At 41.6% G+C, this 27,677-nt stretch overlaps 2 protein-coding genes across 24 annotated transcripts in view; one reads left to right on the forward strand and one right to left on the reverse strand.

The window, feature by feature from the left end:
• The window catches only part of MED12L (mediator complex subunit 12L), a 364,655-nt gene that overhangs the window by 217,380 nt on the left and 119,598 nt on the right, over positions 1–27,677 (forward strand). The gene's annotated exons all lie outside the window — the stretch shown is intronic.
• Positions 1,792–27,228, reverse strand: GPR87 (G protein-coupled receptor 87). Of its 2 annotated transcripts, none has more exons than XM_086390602.1 (3): positions 26,902–27,228; positions 8,671–8,802; positions 1,792–3,281 (listed from the first exon to the last, which is right to left on the reverse strand). In XM_086390602.1, the coding sequence occupies exons 2-3, from the start codon at positions 8,702–8,704 to the stop codon at positions 2,239–2,241; spliced, it is 1,077 nt and encodes a 358-aa protein (XP_086246728.1). In that variant the 5' UTR covers positions 8,705–8,802; positions 26,902–27,228; the 3' UTR covers positions 1,792–2,238. The 2 variants fall into 2 exon arrangements, with proteins under 2 accessions (XP_086246728.1, XP_086246739.1); XM_086390613.1 differs by lacking the exon at positions 26,902–27,228 and adding an exon at positions 18,895–19,029.

Here is a 27,677-nt window from a genome sequence, read left to right on the forward strand (position 1 = left end):
AGATAATACTTTAAAATTTTTTCCTAAGTCAATGTTTTAAGCTATCCCATTGATTTAATAATGTAATTTCAGAGAATGAAACCACTATATTAAATGTACCCACCAACTCTACAGCAGTACAATTTTAGAAACATTAAAATGGGATTGAAATATTTTAAGGGCCTCTTAGAATTGAGGCCTGAATTTTAGAGAATTAAATGCAGTGTGGGGTTAGCTCTGCTAAGTTTCAGAACACCAAATGGAATCATTTGATGAAGATGATAGGTTCTTAGTTTTTAGGCATGTTCTAAGGTGAGTGTGCCTTTAACAGAACACACACACACACACACACACACACACACACACACGGACTATTTGTGAGCTGTGATGTAGAGCCAAGTAGAGCACACACACACACACACATGGACTATTTGTGAGCTGTGATGTAGAGCCAAGTAGAGGACGGACACACACACACACACACACACACACACACACTTGTGAGCTGTGATGTAGAGCCAAGTAGAGGACACACACACACAGACACACACACACACACTTGTGAGCTGTGATGTAGAGCCAAGTAGAGGAAGGAGAGTCTAGGACACCCTGTACTGAGGGTTTTCCCAGCTGCAGCATTGTTCCTCCTTTTTATATAGGGTAGCTGTAACTCAGCCTGGGTGTTATGAGGAAAATGGAGAAAGGAATTAGCCTTTCAAACTGTCTTCTTAAATACCTAGTGTAGCGCATGGCTATCTTAACCTAGCTAGTGAACAAAAGGAGCAGCAGGTGGTGGTAGCTAGGCACGTGTCCAACAGAGATGTGTATTAATTCATGTACTGTATATCCCCTGGAATTTATGGAATTGGAATCTTGATGGAGCAATAGATACTGATAAAGGTCCTTAGACAGTTGTTTTAACCTCTTTGCTTCTATCCCTTCTGTTAAACCTGACTCACCTATTAGACCCCTTTTCTGTTCTTGAACCTAACTAACCTTGGTAGTCACTGTTAGGCTGAGTTATTTTTGGGACCTGCTTCCTTCTTTTTTGCTCACTTTAGCTTTTCAGAATTTTGCAGATCGTTTGTACGAGTCTAAATAAAATGAAGCCTTGCACTGTGTTATACATGTACGTCTGCTTTGTTTTCGTTAACCATAGTGATACCTTTTCATCAGCAAACATGCCTTCACTCCTGGTCTTTTAATGCTCCCCTGGCTCCTTGTCCCATGTTAGGAACCTAGACAATGGTCAGGCAGCTGAAGGCTTTGAAAAAGCATGAAGGTTCAAAGGTTTATATTGAAGAAGGAGAAATTATTCTAAGATTTTAAGTTACCCTTAATCTTTTTGACTTGATGTATTGAGCTCTACAACTGAAGGTTTAAAACGAATGATATTCCTATTAGAGATGGGATATAATTTAAAACTATAGTTTTTATAAAATAAAGATTATTAGATGGCTTTTAAATACACTATATGTACTTGACTATTAATGCAGCCTTCATCTTCTGTTCTCTGCCCCTAGCACATAAGAATTCAAATGCAGCATAGGGGTATAAAAATGGCACTGTATGTTCAGTGTCTCATCAAAATCGACTTGTCTTAATACTCATACTTTTTTCTTCTCTGAAATAACCTAAGTTTAAAATCAGTTAAGTGACTTGAGTCTTTTCAAGTGTATTGCTTAAAAAAATACAGTTGAACCTCCTTGCCTACTCCTGCACTGTGCAAGTTTTTCTAATGTGCATAAACGTAAACATAGACAAGGGACTGTGGCTAATGTTGTGGGCAGGTCATAGATACAATGACAGAGAAACCTAGCAATCCGTGTTTACTCAGTTACATCTGCAACAAATGAGCTGTGTTGAAAACAGCATTATCTTTCCCAAATCTTAAGGATCAAGGTCGAACAGAGTTCTCTCTACTTCCTGTCCTCGCAAAAGTGGCTTCAGAGCATCAGCACTTCCTGGAAGATGACTGCAGAGCGCTGGCATAGCTGTGGCCTTTGCTGCCCCTGAAATCTGCTTCTTAAACTTTGAGTCATGATCCCCGCTGCTCAGCCATATGCCATCTCGTCAGTTTCACTTTCTTCCTTATCCCTTAATGTTTTCCTCATTTCCAAATTATACCTCAAATTCATAACATTTCAGTTCTCTTTTCATCCACATTTTGATGGGCTCAAGCAAGGATAATGAAAATACACATTTATTTACACTTTGTACATGCTGACAAACAAGAGTGGGCCTGGTGACCTTGAATTCCTACACGTCAGTATAATCATAGTATATGCGGACCTCGGATCTTCTAACACTCTGTAGTGATCGGATGCTTTCGCTCCTCGTTCTGATGTTTGATTTTTTGAATAGCCTTCTTGAAAATGAGCGACACATGAAAAAGTAAATGATTGGGTCCAGGCACACGTTGCACGCAGACAAGAAAAGTGTCATTTCTTTGCAGTAATACAGGATTTTGTGTGCCGACTCATCTAAAAGTCTGTCCAAGTGACTGAAAGTAAAGGGAATCCTACACAAGTGATAGGGTAGAAAACAGGTGAAGAACACAGCCACGACCACTCTAATGCTCTGGTTGTGTTTTCGCTTTCGGCTTGACTGGCTTATGAATTGCCTGCTGGATTTGTGAATGTACCTGGAAATGGCAATGTAACACCCGATCAGTATCACCAGCACAACCACGAACAAGCAGCTGTTGACGTAAGTGATGGCATTATGCCATTTCACTCCCAGAGGACTCTTAAGTTTCGTGCACTCATGAATATTTTCCCTAGTTGGTTGGACATTGGTTAGAATGATGTTTGGCAAGGACAGGACAGCCATGAGCACCCAAACACAGACAGATAAAACCTTTGTAAAGGTTATGCTGTACATGCGAGAGTCGCCAAATGGCTTTACCACCTTCAGGTAGCGATCAATGCTTATCAGCCCGAGAAACACAATGGAAGTATACATGTTGGCGTAAAATAAAACCGAAGAGTATCTGCAGAGGATAAACTTGAAGTACCAAGGTCCAAGTCCTGCATCATGGACTATTCGAAATGGAAACGTCAGTGTCATTATGAGGTCGGCAACCACTATGTTTTTGAGATAAAATATGAAGCTGGTTTTATTCCTAATGTGAAAGAAGATCCATACTGCTAGACCATTCAGCAAGATGCTTGCCACGAATATAACGAGGTAAAGCCCAGGCAAGACGATAGTGTCGAATTCGTTGTGAACGGTGGTGTTCTTTCCAGATCCATCGCTTGTGTTACTTGGGGTGTGATTCCCTGGGCCATGCAGCTCATTATCTGTAGGAGAAGTGGGGAGAGGTCACTTCATGTTTCGCATGCATGCCCTACTCAAGCCAGGCTTTCTTACAGGCTGAAGTACTGATGTTTCGGGCTAGTTAAAAAATGTCTTTAGTAATTTAGAGAGTCTATTTAGTGCACTTTTTTTTTTTTTTAATTTAGTGCACTGTTAATGTTTTGAGTGGCTAAAGAATTGGTGGTCTCACACAACAAGGTCCTACTCTATAGTACAGAGAGCAACCCTCAGTATCCTGTAATAAACATAATGGAAAAGAATATGAAAAAGAATATGTATTTTGTTTTGCTGTACACCAGAATCACTTTGCTGTATACAAGGAACTAATACCACATTGTGAATCAGCTGTAGTTCAATAAAGAAACAAACACACAAACATTAAAAAATATTAGTGACCTCACCCCTGAATCCCACTTCTCTCACCAAGTCCTTTGAGTAAAATGTGAATTTCTGGTTGGTTGTGCTAATCATTTGAATGAAAATAAATATACCATTGAAAATGATCTTGACTCAATTTTTAATTCAGTTTTGATATAATTACAAATTGAATAAACTGGGGAGCAGCAAATTAAAATTTCATACAACAGAAGGGTAGCATGTAGTTATTTTAGTGCAGTCTTTGGCAGGCTCTTTGAAATATCTTTTTCTCTCTCTCAGTTTTAAGCTATTTGAAATGCAAAAGAGTAAAACTAGGAGGTCATTTTGTTTTTTGGGGGGGAGGGTGGGTAATACTTAAAAAAGTTTAGGGAGCATTGTTAGGAAGAAAGACAGAAAGGGACAATTGTCATTAGTATTTAAATTTGTTATCAAGGAGGACAATTTTTAAAAATAATTGCAGCCTGGTACCTACTTTTATTTATAAGCTAGATTATACCTATTACGCTAAGAATATGAAAATTTTAAACCTTTTGCTATTTTGAAATCTTGAGTTCATGAGCCTTACCATTGTATCACATAATCAGTGAAACAGTTTATGAACACTGGGTTTGCGTGACAGCCATGAGAAGGGGCCTCTCAGATCTCCAGCTGCAGGGAAAGTCATTGATGGGCAGCTCTAGCTCAGTGCTCTGAACCCAGCACTGTTTTCCTGCTGATGCCACACTTCCATGGATCACTCCTAACTAGTAACTGAGCACAATAGGAACATTAAGACAAGCCTGCTCCTGGGGCAGTAGGGGTTCCTCTGATGATGACTTTGGCTGGAGCACTTTTCGTCAGTCTGGTCAAAACTTCCTTCCAACTACACAGAAATATGAATCTTCCTATTTGCTCCCTGTGCTCGTCTCTCCTCCACAGGGGTTGGACCTGCATAGCTGTCTGCAACCCCTCAGGTCATTCCCCCTATAAATCTCCTGGGCATATGGTTACTTTTATCTGCTGCTGCTGCTTTTTTTTTTTGAAAACTGAAACTGTTTACAAGTGAACTTTTGGGTTGTGACTTAAGTCATTTCTGAATTTTCACGTCTCACTAATAACGTTTACTATAATGACAGTTACGCTTTGGAATGATTTTGTTTTAGGGCTAACAGCATGATTTTAGCTCTCAGTTCCCTACATGACAGGCAGCGTAGTATGTACTTTGTTTTCCTTCTTTGAAGAAGTGAACCAAGGAAGAGAGTTTGGATGACTTTAATCCAAAAACAGGTTCTTAAATTGCTGCCTGAAATTTTAAGTGTATAGGCTCTTCCCAAGTAACCTTGTCCTCTGTTTAATTCTTTCCCTTTTATTCTCTGCTAGAAGTGTTTTTAAAAACTGGTTTCCCTGGCTTAAATATCCTTAAACAGGCTGGTAATTTATACCTGGACTAGCCTGTTATGATGAGACCCACAGTATTTATAAGTTTAAAATGCCTGATTCAGCTGCCATCTGTATCACGGTTGCCAGTTTCAAATATTGTCTTAAACAGTATCGTTCAAGCCAATTTTGACTTAATGAAGTGTCTCCGTCTTGGCTGCTTCTGTACCACCAGATACATATCAGCATCCATAACCTTAGAAGCTTCTTAAGATATGCAGTTTTACCTGGATTAAGGTACCTGCTTGAATTAATTTCTTCAATTAAACTATTAGCAGTCCCTTTCATCTAACCCAGAATAGACACCTAAAGGAAGTATGGAGAGGACAAGTAACTTTTAATAAGGATGAGTGGTCCAACTGAGGCACCCCACTGAAAAGGGGCAGCTACACCATCTCCTGAAACACTGGCTATACCTTGTAACAATGATTTTCAAAGCCATGGTGAGTGCAAATAGAATGGATCACTGGCCACAGATCCTACTGCGTGTTTAGTCTCTCAGTCCTTTAGAGTGTCGCTCGCCAGGCTCCTCAGTCCATGGGATTCTCTAGGCAAGAATACTGGAGTGGGTTACCATTCCCTTCTCCAGGAGATCTTCCTGACCTAGGGATTGAACCGGAGTCTCCTGTGTCTCCTGCATTGCAGGCAGACTCTTTACCCGCTGAGCCTTCGGGGAAGCCCAGCGTACATAGTAGGCATGGAGTATTTCAAATCTTAGTGCTAGCTCCCTGGATCTGCTATGCCTGTCCATTGTGGGATAGAAGGATCCCCTACTTGTCTGTGTTGATTAGGAATTTTGTGTCCATTATATACTTTAAAGTTTTAATTGTATGAACAAGCAATCTTATTAAATAATGATTTACTGATCAGTTATGGTTATTATTAGTGTCTTAAATCAGAATGTCAGAAATAGTCCTGATGTGTACTCTGAGTCATAAATAATACCAAGGCCAACTGACCTCTTTTCACGGTAATGATTGAACTGTTTTGTAGCTTTGAGAGTGTCTGCCAATCCTGTCACCTCACAGTATTTGCATCCTTAGCTTATGTATGAGATTAACATTTTGGAATACAGGACTTCTTACTTCAGTGGAATAGGCTTGGGTTTGGTTATTACTTCATTTGCAAATTTCACATTTACGATGCAGCTTAAACAAACTAGTGGTTAAAACCTGTTATGGGTTATTCTATGAAACACTATGGTAGTAGAGGGAACAGTCATCTGTGGGCTGCTCTGGAAGGCTCAAAACTGAATATAGAGAGTTTTTTGTGACACTTGATTTTTTTTTTTTTTTAAGAATTAAGACTATGGCATATTCTTTCCTGCCAGCTACCTCCCATCATTTCTTTTCTATATTATTGCCTCCAGTTTTCCTAATGCCTGTGGCTATGCCCAGAAGCAGTTCTCTGCAGTGTTCCTGCTCAGGAACAACGTCCATTTAAAGTGAGTGGCTTTCTTTACCCAGGAGGTTTTATCATGTGGTTCTTTGCTGTCAGTAAAGAACTTGGCTGAGTTAGGAAACATTTTTAATGACAGGTATAATTGTGATTCAATTAATAAAGATTTGAAGCTGTTTTTACAGCATAAAGGCTATTTTCTCATATCTCACACACTCCTTGTTTCCTTGGATGTTATTCCCTGTGTTATTTAGTGCAGAGCTTGATTACAGAGGGAGAGTTACGGTCAAATTTCCTTTTTTATTTTCCCCCTGCACTCTTGCTCCAACTCCTTTTAAATTAAGTTAGCAAAGGCAATGACCTAATAACACTAGTACCAAAGTAAATCATCATTTTGTGCCAGTGTGTGTTTGAGGGTGGGGCTTCCCAGGTTCAGTAGTGGTAAGGAATCCCCTTGCTAATGCAGGAGATGCAGATTCGATCCCTGGGTTAGGAAGATCCCCTGGAGAAGGAAATGGCAAGCCATTCTAGTGTTTTTGCCTGGGAAATCCCATGGACAGAGGAGCCTGGCAGGCTGCACTCCATAGGGTCGCAAAGAATTGGACACAACTGAGCATGCATGCAAAGGTGTGAGAGTGATATTGTGGTATGTGTGCTGGGGCTGTGGTTGCCTGTGTTTGTGTGTAAGGGGGATTGTGTGTGTACTGTGTGTGCTGAAGAAATGCATGGATTTTGTAGTCAGATACCTCATTAGTCCCACGTGGCTCCTGTACTGGACAGTGGAGATCAAGGGCATTGCAGTCCTGTTTGTTAATGTTTTTTCAAATTAAGTTTTATTGGAGTATGGTTGCTTTACAATGTTGTGCTAATTCCACTATATAGCAAACTGAATCAGCCATATATATATCTCCTCCCTATTGGACTTCCTTCCCATTCAGGTCACCACAGAGCATTAAGTAGAGTTCCCTGTTCTATATAGTATGTTCTCATTAGTTATCCATTTTATACATAGCATCAATAGTGTATGTGTGTGAATCCCAATCTCCCAGTTCCTCCCCATCCCCTTCCCCCTTGGTATCCATGTAGTTGTTCCCAATGTCTGTCTCTATTTCTGCTTTGCAGATAAGGTCATCTATACCATTTAGATGGAGAAGGCAATGGCACCCCACTCTAGTACTCTTGTCTGGAAAATCCCATGGACGGAGGAGACTGGAAGGCTGAAGTCCATTGGGTCGCTGAGGGTTGGACACAACTGAGTGACTTCACTTTCACTTTTTACTTTCATGCATTGGAGAAGGAAATGGCAACCCACTCCAGTGTTCTTGCCTGGAGAATCCCAGGGACGGGGAAGCCTGGTGGGCTGCTGTCTATGGGGTCGCACAGAGTCGGACACAACTGAAGTGACTTAGCATACCATTTAGAAAGTCCTCTTTGACAATGCTGGTTCAGTCACTTCTTAGCTTTGTGAAATGGAATAAATAGCAGCCATTTTGCTGGGTCTTCTGAGAGTTAAACATGCTCTGCGTACATTTCAAGCACAGTATCTGGTACTTAGTAGGTGGTCTGTCTCAATGTCAGGCCATAATTTTGATTTGTGGCATGAATAGCAGTCACATTCTGAATGAAATGTGATGGAGACCCTTGTTCCTTTTGCTTTTGGAGACAATCCACTGTTGCTCATGGGAGCATGTCACATTTTGACACCAACTGTGAAAGCATCAACAATATGTCACTGCTGTGCCTGCCAGGTGGGGATGAAATACCAAAGTCGTGCAGACGACCGGGTGTCACTGACCTGGTACAGCTGCCCTGCACAATCATGTTCTAGTTACCCAGTAGTGCAGGTAGATGTTGTCTTTGGTCTAGACTGTTCCATCTGGTAAGTAATATATACCTTAGTTTCAGCGTGAAAGACTTCCCCAATTGTTAGTTTAATCTTTCTGTCCTTTTAGAGATCATCTCTAGATGAAACAGCTTAAGACAAAGTGATGGCAAGTTAAGAGTTCTCTCAGCAATGCCATCCTGCATGTTTGCTGTTTTACATTTAATGAAGGCAAGGATAAATGCAAGTTTATTTTGTTAATTGATTTGCCAACCACCAAAACCCCTGAATTGACACATAGTGTAAATAACTGTTATTGATCAAGTAGGATTTTCTTTGCATTTTCCCCTACAGCTTACCTGGTAATTTTGCAAGTGTCAAGTTGAGCCCCATTCTTTACTTGTGAGGGACTGAAAGCAAAGATCTGTGTCAGGAAACACTCGGGGACAATTCAATCAAGGGGTCAGCATAGGTTATTCCTGGTTTGATTTCTAGGGGAAAAAAGAAAAAACAGTTGAGCAGGAATTTGAATACACAGTACTTTGATTTTCACTTTTAAGAAAAAGAAAAAAACTGCCCCTTGATTCAGAAAAGGCCTACTCTTTTGTTATGAACAGCTGTGCCATGTAAGACTTGTCTGTTTTTGTGTGTTCTTTCCACCTGCCAGGGAGCATGGGACATTTCTGTGTAAGCCTTCACCATCTGAATGCCGCTGTGTGGCCCCGGAAAAGTTACTTAACATCTCTGTGACTCAGTGTTCTCCTCTCTGACATGAGAGTGGAAATAATCATACAACAGAATTGTGACAAGAATTATGTGACATAGTCCATAAGAACCTGGGTCCAAGAGTTTTCTCAAGACACATTAGCCCGTGTCTGGCCATATTACTTCTACTTCATTCTACCCAACCCCATTGACCTGAGCTCAGCTGCTGCTGCTAAGTCTCTTCAGTCGTGTCTGACCCTGTGCGACCCATAGACTGCAGCCCACCAGGCTCCCCTGTCCCTGGGATTCTCCAGGCAAGAACACTGGAGTGTGTTGCCATTTCCTTCTCCATGAAGCTCAGCACATGTATTTAAATGCATCTCTGATGACTCTTAAATGCAACTGGAGATTGTTAGAAGTTGAAAGATCTCGGAGCGATATATGTTAAGAGTTTTATAAACTCAACTACCTTCAGTACCCAGTCTTAAACTCTTTGGGCTTCTAGTTCTGGCTTTACACTAACTAGCTGAGTGACTTCATCATGTCACTTAACCTTTTTCTAACTGGACTGGAAGGCTCTAAAAAAAATCCCCAGTGGAACTCAGGTTTACGTGGGCTTCTGTGTTTTCCTCAAACATAGGTTCCCACTCAGAATTTAATACTGCTTGAACCTTTATCTTGAAGTCCCTGTATTTCTCTATAACTGTTTTCCATCCAACCTCAAAGTCTGGCTAGGAGTGAATAATTAAATTGGCTTTGAGTCACTAGTTTTTGAAATTCTGGCTAAAACCTCAAAGCTTTCTGAGCTTCAGATTGCTCACAGTCTTTTTCCTCATGATTACCTGAGACCGTACGTGCACGCAACGCATGTTAAACTGTGACGGTGCCCCCCGACTTCTCCTTCGGCAGCCTGCTCCCTGTTTTCTGACTTCCTTCAGGTGTTCATCAAAGAGAGGAGATCCTGGGAACTGTTTTGGAAAGTGTTTCTCCGAAGTCAGATGTCTTTTGGGAAGGATTCACTCTAGGGGAAGTCACACTGTTTCTCATGAAATGAAACTGCGTGAGACCTTCATGCCCCCTCAGCAATATTGCTTATAAATACCACAAAGCTGCAGAGAGACCCCAAGTAACCTCAACCCCTCCAAGTCTAAAGCAATCTAGTGATTGCATAAGCAGTTATGTCTACTGGTCAGCAGGCTCAGAGTACTTTCAAAGCAAAAGCATATGTTAGAATTGGGCAGCCTGTGGAGAGGCATGTATTTCTTTCTCTGTTATTTTGTCCTTCTCTTCTGTTCCCTAGTGGCACGTGACATTTGGATGCTGGATTTGGTAGTAGATGGAAAAAGTGGTGTCCAAATGTTCAGTGATTTCCTCCCCACTACCAGTCATCTCTTGAGAGTTTAGACGCCCTGTCCATGTCTCACCTTGAATCGTCAGGGTATATGGTACATAGTAGTCAAAAAGTATTCATTGGTTTATGGAGCATTGACAATAGACATCCTCTTAGACATCCTCCTTTTCGGGTGCCAGTGTTGCAGTCTTTTTAAAGTAAGGCAAGGAGGTGAAACCCTACTTTTCTTTTATTAAAGTTTACTGGGATTGAGGCAGTTTTCTAAACGTTATAACAATGACCCTTAGATTTCAGTACACCTTATTTTCTTGAATCTAACTTCTCATGGAAACGTTTCAGGGAGTTTCCATGAAAGACATCTCTAATTTCATGTTTCTCTGTGGGAAAGTTATGTGGTTTTCCTTTTCTTGACTTCATTTAAACTTTACTTGATAACAAGAAATCCAGTATGGCTTATCCCCAGTGGAGGAAAAGCAGTATCTAGTGGGTGAGCCACAGTCACAGTAATAGATAGCAGACAGTCATTGAGGAGTACACGGAAAAGATTCTGGGAGAAATATTTGCATATCATATTTATTCTGATAAAGGGTTAAATTCAGAATATACAAAGAACATTTACAGCTTCCTAATAAAAAGAAAATAGCCCAACTAAAAAGTGGTCTAAAGATTTGTATAGACATTTTATCAAGAACACATGAAAAAATGCTCAGTATCTTTAGTCATTAGGGGGATTCAAATAAAAACCACAATGGGGGCTTTGCTGGTGGTCCAAAAGCTAAGATTCCACACTCCCAGTGCAGGGGACTCAGGTTCTGTCCCTGGTTGGGGAACTAGATCCTGCATGCTGCAACTAAAGATCCTGTGTGCTGCAACTGAGACCTGGAGTGATCAAATACATACATAAATATCTCTTAAAAAAAAAACAACAAACACCCACACAATGAAATAACGATTTCATATCTCCCTGACTATAGAGTGGCTATAAATGGAAAAGATGGTAACAAGTATTGCCAAGTATATAGTGTTGCAACCCTCATACATTACTGGTGAAAATTTGAAATGATATGGCCACTTCAACGACAGTTTGGTAAATTCTTAGGAACTTTAACCTACATTTATCTTACCCGATAATTCTACTTGTAGGTATCTACTCAAGACTAATGGAAACATAGATCTATGCAGAGACATAGATGCAAATGTCTTTAATAGTGTTATTCATAATAGCTAAGAATTGAAAGAATTGAATCAACCCAAATATCAGCTGATGAATGAATAAACCAAAAGTAGTATAGTCAACAGAATGGATAAACCAAAGGTAGTATAGTCAAAGAATGGAATATGACTCAGCAATAAAAAGGAGTGAAATTCAGCTATAATATGGATGAATTAAAAAACATTGTGCTAGGGAAAGAAACCAGATACAAAAGACCACATACCATTTCAATGAAATGCCTAGAAGAGGCAAATCCATAGAGGTGGGAAATAGGTAAGGGCTGAGGGTAGATGTGGAGAGATTAACTGTAAGGGGGGGTGAGGAATTTTATTAAGGTGAGAAAAACTGGATTATGATGGTGGTTTCACGGCTATAAATTAATCAAAAATCATCAAATTGTACATTTGAAATGGATGAAAATTATTGTATGTAAATTATACCTGAATGAAGTTAAAAAGGAACAGAGTGCACAGAAAAGAAATAGATACAGGCTAGCAATTCACTGTGCAATAATATGAGTTTTATAGACCAAGGAAAAGTACCTTATAAGCACATTCCTTATCATGTCTTGAAGAAGACAATAAAATGCAAAGTACATTTAGCAAGAGTTCCACCCCTTGATGTAGGTGTGGGGCATTGCTCAGTGATCTGGATGATTCATTTATGAGTTTCTTCTTTTAGAATTTGGTTCAGAATCTAGAGACCCTGGCTGTGGGTGGCGATTTGTACTTTGGGGGAATCCATGCTCTCATTTTCTTAATTCCCATTGAAATTATGTGAACGAGTTGGGTCTTAATTAGTTCAGACATGATACGTGGATTTTCTGGAATCAAATTTGTCTTCCAGGTTTGGGAAATACTTTATTCTCCTCAAGTGGCTTGTAAGAGTTTCCTCTTGTCACCTCCATCTCTTTTACCACTTCCTTTAGATGAATGACTTCCCCAAATTGGGGTCATAGATCCTCATTTTTTCTTTTTGGTTTTCTCCAGAGTGTTCATGTCTCCTTGGATGATCAGCCATCACCTCTCTTCCATAATCTTCCTTCCCTAAACTTCTGTTCATTTTATCATCTGTGTTCCTCAGACTCAGCATCTCTAAACTTTAACTTTTTTTCCTTTCTTCACCAGAAGCCATTTTCCTTTCATCCCTCTTTATGAATATTTGCTTCAGCTCTTGATCGAGAGAGTTTAAAACCTCAGTACTGAGTTGGATCGTTCTCCCTTGGTCAGTCACTTATCTGGTCTTGCTACTTCTTCTGTTACAATGTCATTGCTTTGCTTCTGTCATCATCTTGCTGTTCAGATCAGGGCCCTCCTGGTTTTATGTGTGGCCTTGTACTGACCTCCTCTCTGGTCTTTCTGCTTCTTGCTTCTCTCCTCTCAGATTCTTCCTGCTGCTTTTTGTTAGATTCTTCTTTCTGAATTACCCATATCATCATGCTCTCTCACCCTAAGTACAGTATGGTAGGGAACTTCTCAAATTACAGTGGTAACATATGTAAGGAGTTATGTTTTTAGTGTTGGAGATTATGGAGTGTGGAACCCAGATTATGCTGGGTTCTGATAATTAAAAGGTGGCTCTCAACTTTGGGAGAAATCTTGTTCCATAATTAATCCTCTGAATCAGATGACAATTGTACCTCCTCTGTAGAATCATTATGAGGTTAAATTAGAATATATGTTTACAAATTGCATGCTTTGTAAATGGAGCTTTTGCTTGTGTTGTTACCATTAATCCTTGCCTACATGAAATTCAAGATCATTTTCATTCGATCAGGAATTCTTTATGCTAACTGTTGCCTCACAGGGGCATGCCTTTCCTTTAACCCCGTGCCTTTCTTCATACTGATTCCTGCTCTTGAATGATCTCCCGTCTTCTCCTCTTTCCCTGTCTTGGGAGTCTCTACCTCCCCATCAGTGTTAACCATAATCTGACCTTTTCTGTGAGGTTATTGTCTCAAAGCCTACTCATATTCCAAACTCTGGGAATTATAAAGATGGAGGGTAAGTTTCTGCCCTCAAGGAATTTAAAATCTAGTTGAGGACCCAGAAGTAACTAAACCACAAAATACAGAGTAAGACGGGTAATGTTGTAGAAATCCAGACATGGTGGTGTCCCCTGATGAACAGAAGCAGAGATCAAGGAGGTTCCATGGGAGCTTTGATGCCTGGGTTGTGGCTGGTTTGCCAAATGTGAGATGGGAAAGGAGCACGTGGAAATGTTCAGCATGGCCCAAGATAACGTCAACAGCTAGGGAGATGATGGCCTCAAGTGGTAGAAAGATGTGACAGGTTTGGGGCACATTGAGGAATGAGTGGATGCTGACGCTGATGCAAAGGGAGGAGGAATGTTGTGGCCTCCTAGTATTAGGCAGTGGGTATTGGTCTCTTTCACTGATAGGAGGGCCCATGAGAGGAGGAGCATGTGGAAGAATGGTGGAGTTCAGATTTCGCTTCATGGATTTCAGGATGCCTACGTAGTATCTATGTGGAGATGTCTACTGAGTAACTGAAGTTGAGGTCTGGGGCCTGGGGAGGTGGCCCTGGCTGGTGGTGTACTTTTAAAGTTGACAGAAGATCTGGGATAGAAAAAGCAATGGGAATGGGTGCGATTGCCCACGATGACCCTGCCCAATAGACTAAGAATAGGAGAGGGCTGACTTTGAAGTTTTTCAGGAGCAGTTCTCCAGAAAGGGAAGTGCCTAGAGGAGTGGTCAGAGAACTGGAAGGATTATCAGACAAGGTTCATGTCCTGTGAACCGAGACTTGAGGTGACGAAATAAGAAGTTGTAACTAGTTTTATCCTGCAGGGAAGTCGAGAGGCCTAGGACAGCAGAGTGCCATTGAATGGAGTTCAGTAACAGAGAGGTCACTGTTGGTCTTTGTCAGAGCTGCATAAGTCATGCTGTGTGAGTGTGGGGGGCAGAGGCAGAGGGCTGATAACAGAGGGTTGAGACAACTCTTTCAAAAAAGAAAAACATGTCTACCCTGGGAAAAAGAGAGTGGGAGGGGTGGGAGGTAGAGATAGATACAGTACTGATGGAAGTTTCTGCTAAGCTTCTAATTTAATGTCTTAACATTTTAAAATATTTTCCTCACTTGACTTAAAAACAAACGAGAAGCAACCCTTGGCGCTACGACAAGCCGAGTAGGGTGGCGGTGTGGTGCTGGGCTAGGCTCTGTGAGTCTCCGCCTCTCCATCTGTACAGTGTGTGCATTGACGCATCCATTGTGGGGGTGACTCCGAGGCTGACATGAGAACACACACGAAGCATCTGGCACAGCTGTGCAGGGTGAGGTCTGAGTCTTACAAGCCCCTGTCGCATGTCGCAGGCACACGGTAGAATGCAGTTTGTGACTGATGGGTTGGACGCAGGGTGCAATGGAGTTCTTACCACCTTGTTTATGCTGAGACTGTTGTGTGGTTTGTGGTTTCAGTCGCCCAGTGAGGAGGCCTTTGACTGAGCTCTTTGCCCCAAGAGCTTCATTTCAGTTGCCTCTGATCCTCATCTGCTGGCTGTCTTTCTTCAGCAGCAGCACCGACATTCCCCCCGACCCCACCCCACCCCACCCCACCCCACCCCACCCCCGTGCAGCTTATCACAGAGCAGCTGTGCATACTGTGCACATCCCAGCGCCTGCAGGGTGTTGCAATGAACATTGCTTCAGCCGTAGTTACGGGCTTGGGTCCAGGGCCTTGCTGACGGGCGGAAGCCCCGTCCTGCCACCTACGGCTCCACAAGCTGAGAGCTGATGAAACCTCTCAAGAATGTGGTGTCTGTGGCAGGTCTGGGTCTCACGGCCATTCCTGAGGTTGGATAGTATCGATGCTTAGAGACCTTCTGGCTTTTTTTCGGGCCAACCATTGATATTTTGCTTGTTTTCATAACCCTTGACTATTTTCATAATGGTGTTGTTGTTAGTTGTAAGCTGGCTTTTTAAATGAATGAAATGAAATAGTAGAAAAGGACATGTCCTCAGTGTCTCCTTGATCTTAGGCCTTGAACTTGTTGCTTGGTTTCTCCTGCAACCCTCACAGTGGCCCGTGCCCTACGTGTGTTTTATTCCTCTTTTCCTCCCCAGCCAGGACGATCTGAGGTTCAGACATGTGAATTAATATTCCCTGACAGAGCTAATAATAGCTGGGATCAGAATTCCTACCAGATCTGATTGAAGCTGTATCCACGTGTTTTCCCGTTATCCTTCCCTAGAGTCCCAGTGCACAGCAGTTTTCCATAGTTGGTATTGGAGGGTGGAAAGTGGGAGGGGGAAGATAAGGCAGAGGCAGCATTTGTGTTCCCTGTTGAGGCCAAGAAGGAACTGCTGATCTTCTAACCTGGAGGTATAGTTTGGTTTGACCTGAACCATGTGGACAACATCAGGAAATTTCCCTCTTACCTTAAGAAAGATCTGCCCAAACTGAGTATGAAGCGTCCAGCAATGTTTGCTGCCTCTTCCCCTTGGGAACCTGCTCTCTAGGTCACCAGCTCACTGCAACCTCTCCTGACTTCCCCGAGCCTCCTCACTCGGGAGTTTTGCCTGCCTGATCCTATAGACCCCAGCTTTCACAACTCTTAATTCACTAATCATTTATCCTTATGTGATGACACTTGACCTGTACGGATCATCCAGTGGTCTGTGTTGACTATAAACATGCCTTTCTTCCTCTTCTTCTGCCCCTCTCTGCCAACTCCTCACTTTTCTTGCTTCAGTGACCAACATTGAGGGTTCATAACAAATGATTCTCCTGGTACCTCTCGACAACCCAGAAAGAATAGTGGCGGGTGAGCTTGTTTAGTGCACCCCTGAGAACAAATGAATTGTCACAGTTGAGCTTTTCACCGTGCCCAGCCCTCTGCCAAGGCCTTTTCGTGAAAACCCTACTGGTCATATCAGACTGCTTTTATGGTTGGGAGAACTGACATTCTGGGTCTCCAGGAAGGAGAGGTTTACTCACGGTGGAGCAGCTTGAACCTGGGTGTGTAGGATGCGCAAGTGTCTGCTGTGCCCTGGAGGGGTAGTGGGGAGGCTGGGAAGCTGAGCATCCAGGGCTCCGGAACTGCTGCTTTGGGCACCCAGCCTTGCTCCCATAGTTCCTGGGTTAGATCTTGGCTTGGATGGGGAGCTGCTGTGCTAGACTGGGAAATTCCCTGTGCAGCAGGCAGGGCCAGCGGGCATGCCTGCCAGGCTACAGCCATGCCTTTATTCTCCCTGGCTTCCCAGGGTCTCATTATTGTGCTTCTGGTCAAGATGGGAAAGATAAATGCCAGTTAAATGCTCACTCCCTAGATTCAGCTGCTCATGATTTTTTTGGACTGATTATTTGGTGGTGGTGGCGGTTCTCACATGGCAGAGCTGTAGTTTAATTTGCCCTCCACATCTTAGTGTGTTCTTTAGAAGCTCACATTTGGAATCACATTTGGACCTGCAAGAATTTCAGATCTGAGGGGTTTTGTTTGTGTTTTGTCACTTTCTTAGAGAAAAACTATACTAAAAGGTAGATACTAAACGGGGATACTACTATAATTCCTGAATATCAGTGGGATGGTGCCATTGTTCTGCTGCCTGTGTGTAATGTTCACAAGAACCATCTAATGTGAAGCTTCTGGTAGAAGGTGCAGCATTTCTTGCATTTTGGAATCACCTGTAACCTAAGACTGTGTGTGTGTGTGTTCCAGGCCTTGGGAAAGAAACAAGTTACCTCATTGGCTATAATTTACTTCTTTTTGTAATAGAATTAGGTCACTGTATTCATAGGGCACTTCATTAATGCAAGCTTGGAGTCAGTAACCCAAGGTGTTGGAATGCCAAGCAAACAGCCTTCATTCTGGTTTTTCAGGTACCACCCTGAAGTTCTTTTTACAAAGTTAATGCTTGACATCTGTAGCCTACAATTAAGCAAAATTTGGTTCACACTTAGATTTAACTTTTTTCCCCAGGTGACCTCTGATTAATTGTTTATTGATTGATTGATTGAGGGAGGGCAGTGGATGAGGGAGGGCATGAACTGGGTTGTAAACTCCCTGAAGGCAGGGTTTGTGTCTAGTGCTTCCTTATTACCTTACCCCAGACCTGGTTATTGTGCAGGTGAGGAGCCTTAGTGAGCTTCAGCAGCTTGCCCAACATCACACAGACAGTGAGAGACAAAGCCAGGAGATGAGGTCCAGTGTCTGTGACCCCAGAACAGGCTGCCTCTCTGCTCTGCTACTTGGCCGGATCAGCGGCCCCTCAAAAGTAGGCTAGACAATGTCCTGGACCTCAGTGCAGTCAGCAGGTGTTAGCTGCTGACTCTCTCTTTGACCCCGTGACCCTGGGCAAAGTATTTTAGCTCTACTGTTTGTGAAATGAGGAAAATAATAGATGCTTGGCCTGGCTCCCAAAGATGCTCTGAGAATCTGAAGAGATAGTACGTGCAAGTCTATTTTATACTGTAAGTGCTACAGTAATATAATTCATGGCAAAGTAGTGGAATTCATGTCAAATATTTTTTCTGCTTAATAATAAAAATCTTCCCCTGTGCCTCAGATGGTAAAGAATCTGCCTGCAGTGTGGGAGACCCAGGTTCGATCCCTGGCTCAAGAAGATTCCCTGGAGAAGGGAACGGCAACCCACTCCAGTATTCTTGTCTGGAGAATTCCATGGTCAGAGAAGCCTGATGGGCTATACAGTCCAGGGGATCACAAAAGAGTCGGACATGACTGACTGTCATTTCACTTCATAAAAATCTTATTACTCATATAGTAAAATTTTATCATTTCCCAAGTTGAAATGTGTATTTTTGTGTTCTGTTTAGGCAAAGTCTAATGTACGCGTAGGGAAATTCTGAATTATTAATACCAGTTTACTGGTCCTAGAGGTTTTAGGCTATACTCCCAGTAAGAGTAGAGGTATTGGATTAATATATTCTAAGCCAAACTGCATTTCAAGTAACTTCTGTTCCCTTAAAAAATTCTCAAAATCTAAGACCCCAGGTAAAGTCTTTAGCTGTTTGATTACCATTTACAAACCTATTTAAGAAAAAATAGTACTTTTCATAGGCTTACAGAGATGTTGTTTGGAGGGTCATTCCATGGCTTAAGGGTCAGTGAGAGGCAAAGACCCTCTCACTTAAGGGTCATAATTATTCTTCATTATGATGATGGTGGTTGTCATGGTCACCATTCTAATCAGGTCATCGGTATAGCTGTGGGTTGAGGGGTTAGGTGTCCTCAATGCTGCTCTCAATAGAATTGGGTGTAAGTTTAGCTACCCTAATTTTTTGAATCCGTTTAAGCAAACTGTAATGCTGTTTAAAGTAATGAAACAAGACAAGTACCTAACAGACACATCTTCCTTCTGTTTCAGCCCCTCCTTCAGTGGTAAAGATTCACTAGTGAAATCTTCAATGCCAGTGGATATTGTGCAGTTCTCATCGGCATCAAACCCTCACTGTGTCCCATTTTCTCCTCTCATAAAAACAAGAGATAGAATTTTGGGATTAACAGATACACACTATTATATATAAAATAGATAAACAACAAGCAACTACTGTGTATCATAGGGAACTATATTCAGTATTGTGTAATCTATAATGGAAAAGAATCAGAAGAAAATTATCTATATCTGAATCACTTTGCTGTATACCCAAAACATTGTAACTCAACAATACTTCAATTTAAAAGTCAACCAATCCCCCTTCCCCCATATGTAGTAAGAGGATATGACATCACATTTAATTCATTTTCCCTGTGTGTGTGAATACATACACACCCACATACATACATACATACATATATATATAACACATTTTCTTTAAAGTAGTTCCTGCTGTCAACCTCACTGGCATTAATTACTTTTTTCTTTATGAATGAATTGAACACAGTATGACCCGGGAAGAACTGAGAGAATAGGAATTAGCAGTTCCTAATTCTCCTGGGTGGGGAAGATCCCCTGAAAAAGGAAATGGCTACCTACTCCAGTATTCTTGTCTGGAGAATAACATGGACAGAGGAGCCTGGTGGGCTACCATCCATGGGTTTGCAAAGAGTCGGACACAAGTGAGTGGCTAACACTTTCACTTTCGTCTCCTGAAAGGCATGGCCAAAGACCTGGGGAAAGCTGAGCAGACACTGGTCCTCTGATATTTCTGAACAGCCCACTGTGAAGTAAGGGAACTATTGCAGTGGAATGCAAATCCACATAAAGCCCCATATCTAATGTCAGGAAAATGAGCCAGGTATAAGAAGAAATAATCACTAGTATCAGCAGGCCAATAAAATACAGCTAACAGCGTGTTAAGAGAAGTGCTCAGGGGGGCTGGGGGCTGCAGTGAACAGGGGAGTGTTGCTCCATGGCGAGGCTCTGGGTTGTTGCCATTTGGATGTGTAGGTCACCTGCCACAAGAGTGTAAAAATGGATTTTTGTATAAAATTACATGAATTTTAAATTCTGGCTTAGCTTTATTAAGACAGACCAAATAAAGCTTGTCTGTGGCTTATAGTTTGTGACATATAATTTCAAGGTGGGGCTGCCCCAGGTCTCTCCATGGGGTTTCTACTAGTACCTTGGGGTACCTCGAGCCTTGGTACCCACTACCAGCTCCAACCTTGAGTCTTATTTTTAGTAATTTCCCCCTCATTCATTAATTTCCTTCTTACATGAAATTGATGAGCTTGTAAGTCAAGCTTTGAGATAGTTTATACAGTTTTAGAACTTAATGGCATTGTAGTTAATTTGGGATGAATATTTTTTCAAAGATTTTAAGGTTTTGTCTTCCTTGATGCTGATGCATTAAGTTGAACTGTTTGGAAGTGTTTTCATAGGTCAAATGGCATTTTCATGTGGTTAACTTAATATATGTAGTGCTCAGGAACTTTTGATGATTAGAACAGGCTTCCCATGTGGCTCAGTGGTTTAAAAAAAAAAAAAAAAATCCGCCTGCCAAGCAGGAAACCTGGGTTCAATCCTTGGGTCAGGAAGGTCTCTTGGAGAAGGAAATCACAACTCATTCCAGTATTCTTGCCTGGGAAATCCTCCATGGATAGAGGAGCCTGACGAGCTACTATCCATGGGATCGCAAGAGTTGGACTAAACAACAACAATAATAGTACTGGGGAGAAAAGGGCAGAGAGGTTTTGGTAGATTAATTGTGAAGAAACAGCAATATAGTAAAACTGTGTTCTCCCGTCTGCCTCCGTAGGATGGCTTTAACTGAGCTTTGAGTTGATACCTCCATGCGGTCCCCCATTTTCACTGTATCTATTCTTTGGGTGTTGAACACAATTTTGTTTTTCTGTATGAGGACTCATGAGAAGTTCTTTTTAGGCTGCATATTGAGACTAGTGTTCCTTTAATGCTTGTGCTTAGTCGCTCAGCCTTTTCTGACTCTTAGTGACCCTTCTGTCCATGTATTTTCTCAGCAAGTATACTGGAGCAGGTTGCCACTTCCTACTCCAGGAAATCTTCCTGACTCAGTGATCAAACCCATGTTTCCTGCATTGGCATGCGGATTCTTGACCACTGAAAGTGAAAGTCGCTCAGTTGTGTTTGACTCTTTGTGACCCCATGGACTATACAGTCCATGGAATTCTCCAGGCCAGAATACTGGAGTGGGTAGGCTTTCTCTTCTCCAGGGGATCTTCCCAACCCAGGGATCAAACCCAGGTCTCTTCAATTGCAGGCGGATTCTTTACCAACTGAGCTATCAGGGAAGCCCCTCTTGACCACTGCACCATCTGGGAATCCAGTGTTCCTTTAGGCCTGCTACTATTATTTATTGAAACTGTATCAGTGTGCCTTCTTGTTTTCCTTTTAGAGTTGAGATAGGAATTGATGCATTTGGTGAACTAATCTTACACGTGGCTTAGAATTTCACTCCATTGCTTTTCCCAGGCTCCATTTTTGTTAGCATTCATTTGAACTTATTTGATATTGAGCATCTCTGTACACTACCTCAGATCTTTGGGGGATTAGCAGGATCTAAATAAATAGCCATGTGAGGGAGTGCCTGCCTGGTGTAAAGTCAACTGGGGTGTAATTCATGACAGAGGATGGGGGAAAGGGACATGTGGGAAATACACCATCTCCTTTTGGGGGTGTAGTAAGGAAAGGTAACGTAGAGATGTTAGGCTTGGTCACCCTGGTTGCAAGACAACTGTGTTGTTGGGAGTGTCTTCCAGGATTGAGGAGGACGAGGGAGGCCATCAGAGCAAGTGTTAGGCCCCCTGGCTCTCATTTATCATGTGCCTTCAACTTTGCCCTCTCAGACTCCATTCTCCATTGGCCAATTGTTCAGTGTCTGTATGACTTGCAGTTTCATACAGATCGTAAACTGGTTCTAAGAGTGTCCATGCCAAGTCTTGCATGAGCCGAATGAGTGGGTACCAGTCAGATACTCAGTGTTTCTAGGTCCTAAGATGATAAATGGAGATAATACTTGAGGTGTTGTACTGTTGTCTGTAGACATGGTATGAATAGTTTTTTTTTTCATACCACAATATATGTCTATATATGTGTGTGTGTATTTGTTTTATATTTGTAACAAAAAATTAGAATGACTCTTTTAGGGTAAAGGGAAAAGAGAATATTGATGTTGAGTAGGTAAAACCATAGTGTCTGTTGAACGGTGATCATAATATGCTTATTCCATGAGTATAGTGACCTTTTATAATGGGATCCAGTGTTTTATTCATTTTGCTGTGTATTATATGAGTACTACATGAAGAGTTTTGGCACAGTACAAAATGTTATCCTGCTTAAAGTCTTCATTTTGCAGGATTTTAACATGTTTGGTTTAAACAACCCCAAATCGGTGCAGCTGTGCTTATTTAAGGTTTGCACGTTCCTGTGTGCCGGGGGTAGTTGCAAGGTACCCACTTATGGTAGGAAGGGCCGTTGTCTTTAAAAATAAACCGGTAAACAGTAAATTGAAGTTATTCCAACTTGTCTTTTAGTCTGTTTATCTAAGTTTTGAGAAGCCCATTGATGATTTGTTTTCAGTTTCATGTCTCACCTTTGAGTTTGGCAGGTATGAGGAGGAACAAGTTTGGACAGGCAGGTCATCCTCCCCAAAAGCAGCGTGGCAGGCCCTAAAATGCCTGCAGTCTTGAGGCAGCTGTGTCCGTGCATTCCTTTCTTGGGTCTCTTCTGTCAGCTCTCAGCTTGTGAGACACAGCTGACTGCTAACAGCCCAAGTGTTTTTCTGCTATGATTATTCTTTCTGCAGCTAGATCCTAAGCTCCTGTAGTGCAGGGACCTTGGATTATTTTGTTTCTGCTGTCCCCATTACTCTGGCTTCCACTCTGAAAGCAACCAGAATCTTGATATTTTTTAGCAAAGGATCTCTTTAGACTTCGAGACTGGAAAAGTGGAGTTTGAAAGCCAGTAATATTTCTAACCTGAGAGCATGTCCAGACTACAGGCAGTGCGTCGTCTAGCAGCTGAAAGGTCTGTTTTTGTCTTTTTACTCACAATAGCATGGGTTCAGCAAGCACTGCCTGTGTAATTTTGTGCCTAAGACTATTCTAAGTTATTTAGATTAATAATAAAAAAAAAAAAAAAGTTGGCTATGACATGTGGAATCTTAGTTCCCTGAACAGGCATTGAACCCGTGGCTCCTGCATTGGGAGCGCAGTGTCTTAACCACTGGACCACCAGGGAAGTCCCTAGATAATTTGTGAAAAAGACACTGGAATCAAGTTCCAGACGTGCCACTTACTTGGGCAAGTCATCTAACCACTCTATACTTCAGTTTCCTCTTCTGCAAAACATTCATATAGGATGGATTTGAGGACTGAATGAGGTTTTACCATAGTATTATGTCCTTCAAGGCCTCGAAATCTTTAATTGGAGCTTGGCATCTAAGAAGAACTCATTATATAGATGCCTTCTGAATGGTAGTAAAAACAGTCTGCCCATTTTTCAGTTGAAGAAACTGAGGCTTGCAGAGGTTCCTTCAGCACACACCAGTTGCTGTTACTCACCCAGGTTAGAGGCCTGGTAAGGGCAGAGCCTGCATTTGAACACAAGTTGGTCTGAGTGATGGGCTTAACTACTCTTTTGCTTCTACTTCTGATCAACCCCGGGGGTTCATGTATTGATTATAATCTGATGTCTCCTTTGTGAAAACTAGGTAATAGCCCCAGCTTGATTGCAGGATGTGACGTGCCTGAGACAGCCACTTATCTACTGCAGTCAAGTAGCATGGTAAATAAATTACAAATCTGTGTAATTTTACCTATTAAATTGTGTGTACATGCTAAGTCACTTGAGTTGTGTCCAACTCTTTGTAATCCTGTGGACTGTAGCCCACTAGGCTCCTCTGTCCATGGGATTTTTCAGGCAAGAATACTGGAGTGGGCTGCCATGACATCTTCCAGGGGATCTTCCCAACCCAAGGATCAAACCTGGGTCTCCTGTATTGGTAGGCTGGTTCTCTATCACTAGCACCATCTGGGAAGCCCACCCATTAAATTACTGATGAGAAGGCGATCCCAGATAGCAAATACAGAATTTACTTGGAACTCTAAAGAGTGATGACTCAGAGAGCATGGTTGTCTGCAGGCAGACATGGGTCAAGCTCAGAGCTCTGCTTCCTACTTGTACACCACTGAAGCCTCAGTTTGCTCAGCTGTAAAATGGAAGTAACAGCAGTGTATATCTTAAGGTTGTGTGAAGTTTTTTCTTTTAAAAAATAATTTATGTTAAAATATGCAGTAGCCTTAGGCATATGTTAAGCTACCAGTGCATGTTAATCATTGTTGTTTTAGTATTATAGTTTACAAGGACAGTTTGTGTTGTAAAGGTTCTAAGTCATTTTAAGAGTTACCGTCTTCTGAAGTGTGTGAAATTATTGTTAGAAATTGTCTTTAAAAAAGACAAATTGCTTTATAAGAGAAATTGTGGAATCACTGATACATATGACTTAATGTGATGTGAAGAGCACTTATCAGTGCTCTTTAGATGCGTTTTTAGTGTAAGTTTTTCATGTTTGTTAATAAGGATGTCAGTGAAAGGTAAGATGTGCTACTTCAATACAAAATGAAGAATAAATGTTCTATTCTGCCCATATTTGTCATACAAGGAAGTTGGAAAGTTTGGAAATTGTTGCCAAGTTGTATAAGGGCTGGACTTCAATCATTGGCCTGAAACAGCAGGTTCGCAGCTTGTTTCTTGTTCACCTTGATGTTTTCCATGCGTTCTTCTCATCTAGTTCTAAACCACGTGTCTCGGTTACCTCTGCTCTCTCCTCTCTTCTTTAGATAGTCAACAGCTATAGGGATTCCAGTTGGCCCTTGCCTTTCTACTGAGGCAAAACTTGCCAGCTGAGGAAGCAAGAGGAGACTGTAGTCATCTGTGTCTTGCAGAGGAAGAATCCGGGGCTTAAAGAGGCTGGGATTGGATGAACATCATGTAGCTGCCTGGGACAGAAAAGGGCAGAACCGGTCTTCCTCCTCATCATTAGCAACTTCATTTGGCTCAAGCCTTGGGTTCTTGATAACCAACCTGAGTGCCTCAGTACATCTCCCGGATCAGGGGAATTTAATCACACAAGGGGTCTCTCGTGACCTCTGATCGAATCCCCTCATTTTACTGTGGGAGAGGGTAGTGAGCTCCTGAGGAAATAAGAGGCTTGCTCAAGTCACACTAACTTTTGGCATCGCCAGCATCCAATCTCCAGCCGGGCTTTCTGCTCTGAACCAAAGTCCTGTCCCACGCTTGTGCACGCAGCAGTCCTGTGGAGACTGTGGGATGCTCCCGGGTGATTTCACCTAGGTTTCACGTCCCTGCTCTCCTGCTTTAACCGTCATCCCTTTTATTGGGCTCTGAGCGAACTTTCCTAGTTTCCCCTCAGTTTATAGGAGTGCAGACAGTGAATGGCCATTCATGTCTCCTCTATCTTAAATTTCTGTGGCATTTTCTCAGAGGACAGGACTAAGCGTGGAATATTTTTTGTTTTTAAAGGAAGTGAAACCCCAGGATATCAAAGAAGGAAGGAAAGCAGACAGGCTCCGAAGAGGCCAGATAACACTCAGCTAAATAAAAACATCCACTCTAATTTAGTTTTCCATCTCCCACTTATATCCTGGAGTGCAATAAACCATCTCAGTATTCTGTCTGCCAGGAAATTTTTGACTCAGTCTCTTCATGGAATAGGATTTTCTGACTAATTACACTTTTTCTTTTCTAGGCTATATCCTTAAATATGGTATTCAACCATCTGACTGCTCCTCCAACCTCTTCTCCTTAAGCCACATACACTCAGAACACTTTTCAGATAGGTGTTAGAAACAGTAGTCTTAGGACAGGATTTTGCTGAAGGACTCAGAGAATACATCCCCTTGATTCCTAGTTTCAACCTTGAACTGGCAGAAATAATAATACAGTATAAAAAGATGATAGTATAAAATCAAAAGTTTCTAGCTCTGTTTGTTAATATAGAACCAAAGTTTTTGTTGTTCATTTTTCTAGTAAATTGGAGTCTCTAATCAGAATTATGAAAGAAAATCTGTGTTAAAAATGTTAATATGCCTAATGTGAAACCAGACCCACTTTGAGAATATGATACAACATACCGTAGCAGATAAATCTTAACCTAGTAAATCAAAAAAATCGCCCTACCTTATGCTCACCTATCTTTAAAAATCCTTATTATAATTTAGAAGAGTTCAAATTTCCTTCTTGATTCCCTGAATGAAATAAAAGTCTCCCCATGACTTTGAACATGAACCAGACCCAAGCTGTTCCTAAGCCATTCGTCACTAGTTAGGCGGCTTTCTCAGTGCCTTTCCAAACATGTTTTAGCATGATCTCTTAAGGAATCAGGGCAAGGATTGCCGTGTTCTTTGTGTTACAATGAAAAGATTGAGATTCTTTTATCAAAATGAGGCAGTTAGGAGAGAAAACCCATCTTTTTTTTTTTTCTTCTTTTGATCTCCTTTTAAAAGTGAATGAAAGATTATGAAACAAATTTCAGTATGGCGTCTAGGGAAACAATTATAATGGACTTTGGGGTTTACTCAACCAATAAAGCAAATGTGATTTAAAAATTCACTTAATAGAAGTGATTTCCTTAACATTGTTTCCACGTTTGAAGGCATAACACACGGTTTGCTTAACCTGCCTGCCTGAGCTGGGAACAGTGAAATTCTGTGAAGCACAATGGCCCGCATTTCAGAAATTGTTCCCTCCCAAACAAGACTCGTGGATCTAATTCACTTAGGTTTCTAACTCTTACTTTCTCTTCAGATCTCAGATCTAAGCAGAGGTATCATTACAGTCTTAGTGCTATGTCCTACCAACCATGGCTTTTAAGAAAATAAATTAAAAAAAAAAATTCATTTACCTTTCATTGCTGTGCCTGGCTGTCCATTCACCTAATACAGGCGTCTTCAAGTCGAAACAGGTTTCTCAGTGCCAATTAAGAATAAGCTTTGAAACTAAAGTTGGCAGGGAAGTAGCTTTTTTGTTAAAGCATAAAAAAATAGTCATTTTCCCCCTCCCCTGCCAGAGAAGGTAGGTCTCCCCTACCTGCCTAAAGACTGTCCTTTGGGGTGCCCTTTCCAACCCTCTTGCTCGGGAACAACTGGAGCAACTGGCTGTCTTGCTAAGAGAAATGACTCACATCTGAGAGGAGGTGAGATGTGTAGACGGGAAAGCGCTTCCTGAACCTGCAGGAATGAGACAGTGATTCACCTGAAGGGAACACAGAGGGCTGGAACCCAGAATGCCAGAGGACGGTTTAAGGAGCAGGGTGTCCGGTCTCAGGTTGGGCCTTGCTAAGTCAGACCCAGTGTTTAGAGGGATTTTCTGGTGGTGGTGGTGGTAGGAGGACAAACGTCCTATAGCTAGTTGGAAAATATGCATTTACTAACCTTCCTGCTAATTAAATTTTGAGTTAAAGTGGATAAGAATATCTTTAATAAAAGATCTTTCAGGATAATATTCTGCACATAAAAGAACAGAATTAAATATGTTGATATTGGTGATTGATAACTTGGGAAACCTGTGGTGTTGCTTTTGAGACTCTGTGGAAATCTATGTACTTGTTTTCACCTATACATAAATATAAACCTTCAGAACATTTTAAATAAAATTACTTAGGTGTCCAGTTTCCCTAAT

This window comes from Bos grunniens, chromosome 1 (assembly GCF_055505025.1).
Source record: "Bos grunniens cultivar Pamir isolate PY7600 chromosome 1, Bosgru_T2T1.0, whole genome shotgun sequence".
NCBI classification, from domain to species: Eukaryota; Metazoa; Chordata; class Mammalia; order Artiodactyla; family Bovidae; genus Bos; species Bos grunniens.

Excerpts from the sequence above, each read along its gene's own strand:
- GPR87 (XM_086390602.1), bottom strand. The coding sequence starts at position 8,704 with ATGGGGCTCAACTTGACACTTGCAAAATTACCAG. Across the intron at positions 3,282-8,670 it reads GACACTTGCAAAATTACCAG|ATAATGAGCTGCATGGCCCA; the intron begins GTAAGCTGTAGG and ends CTTCTCCTACAG.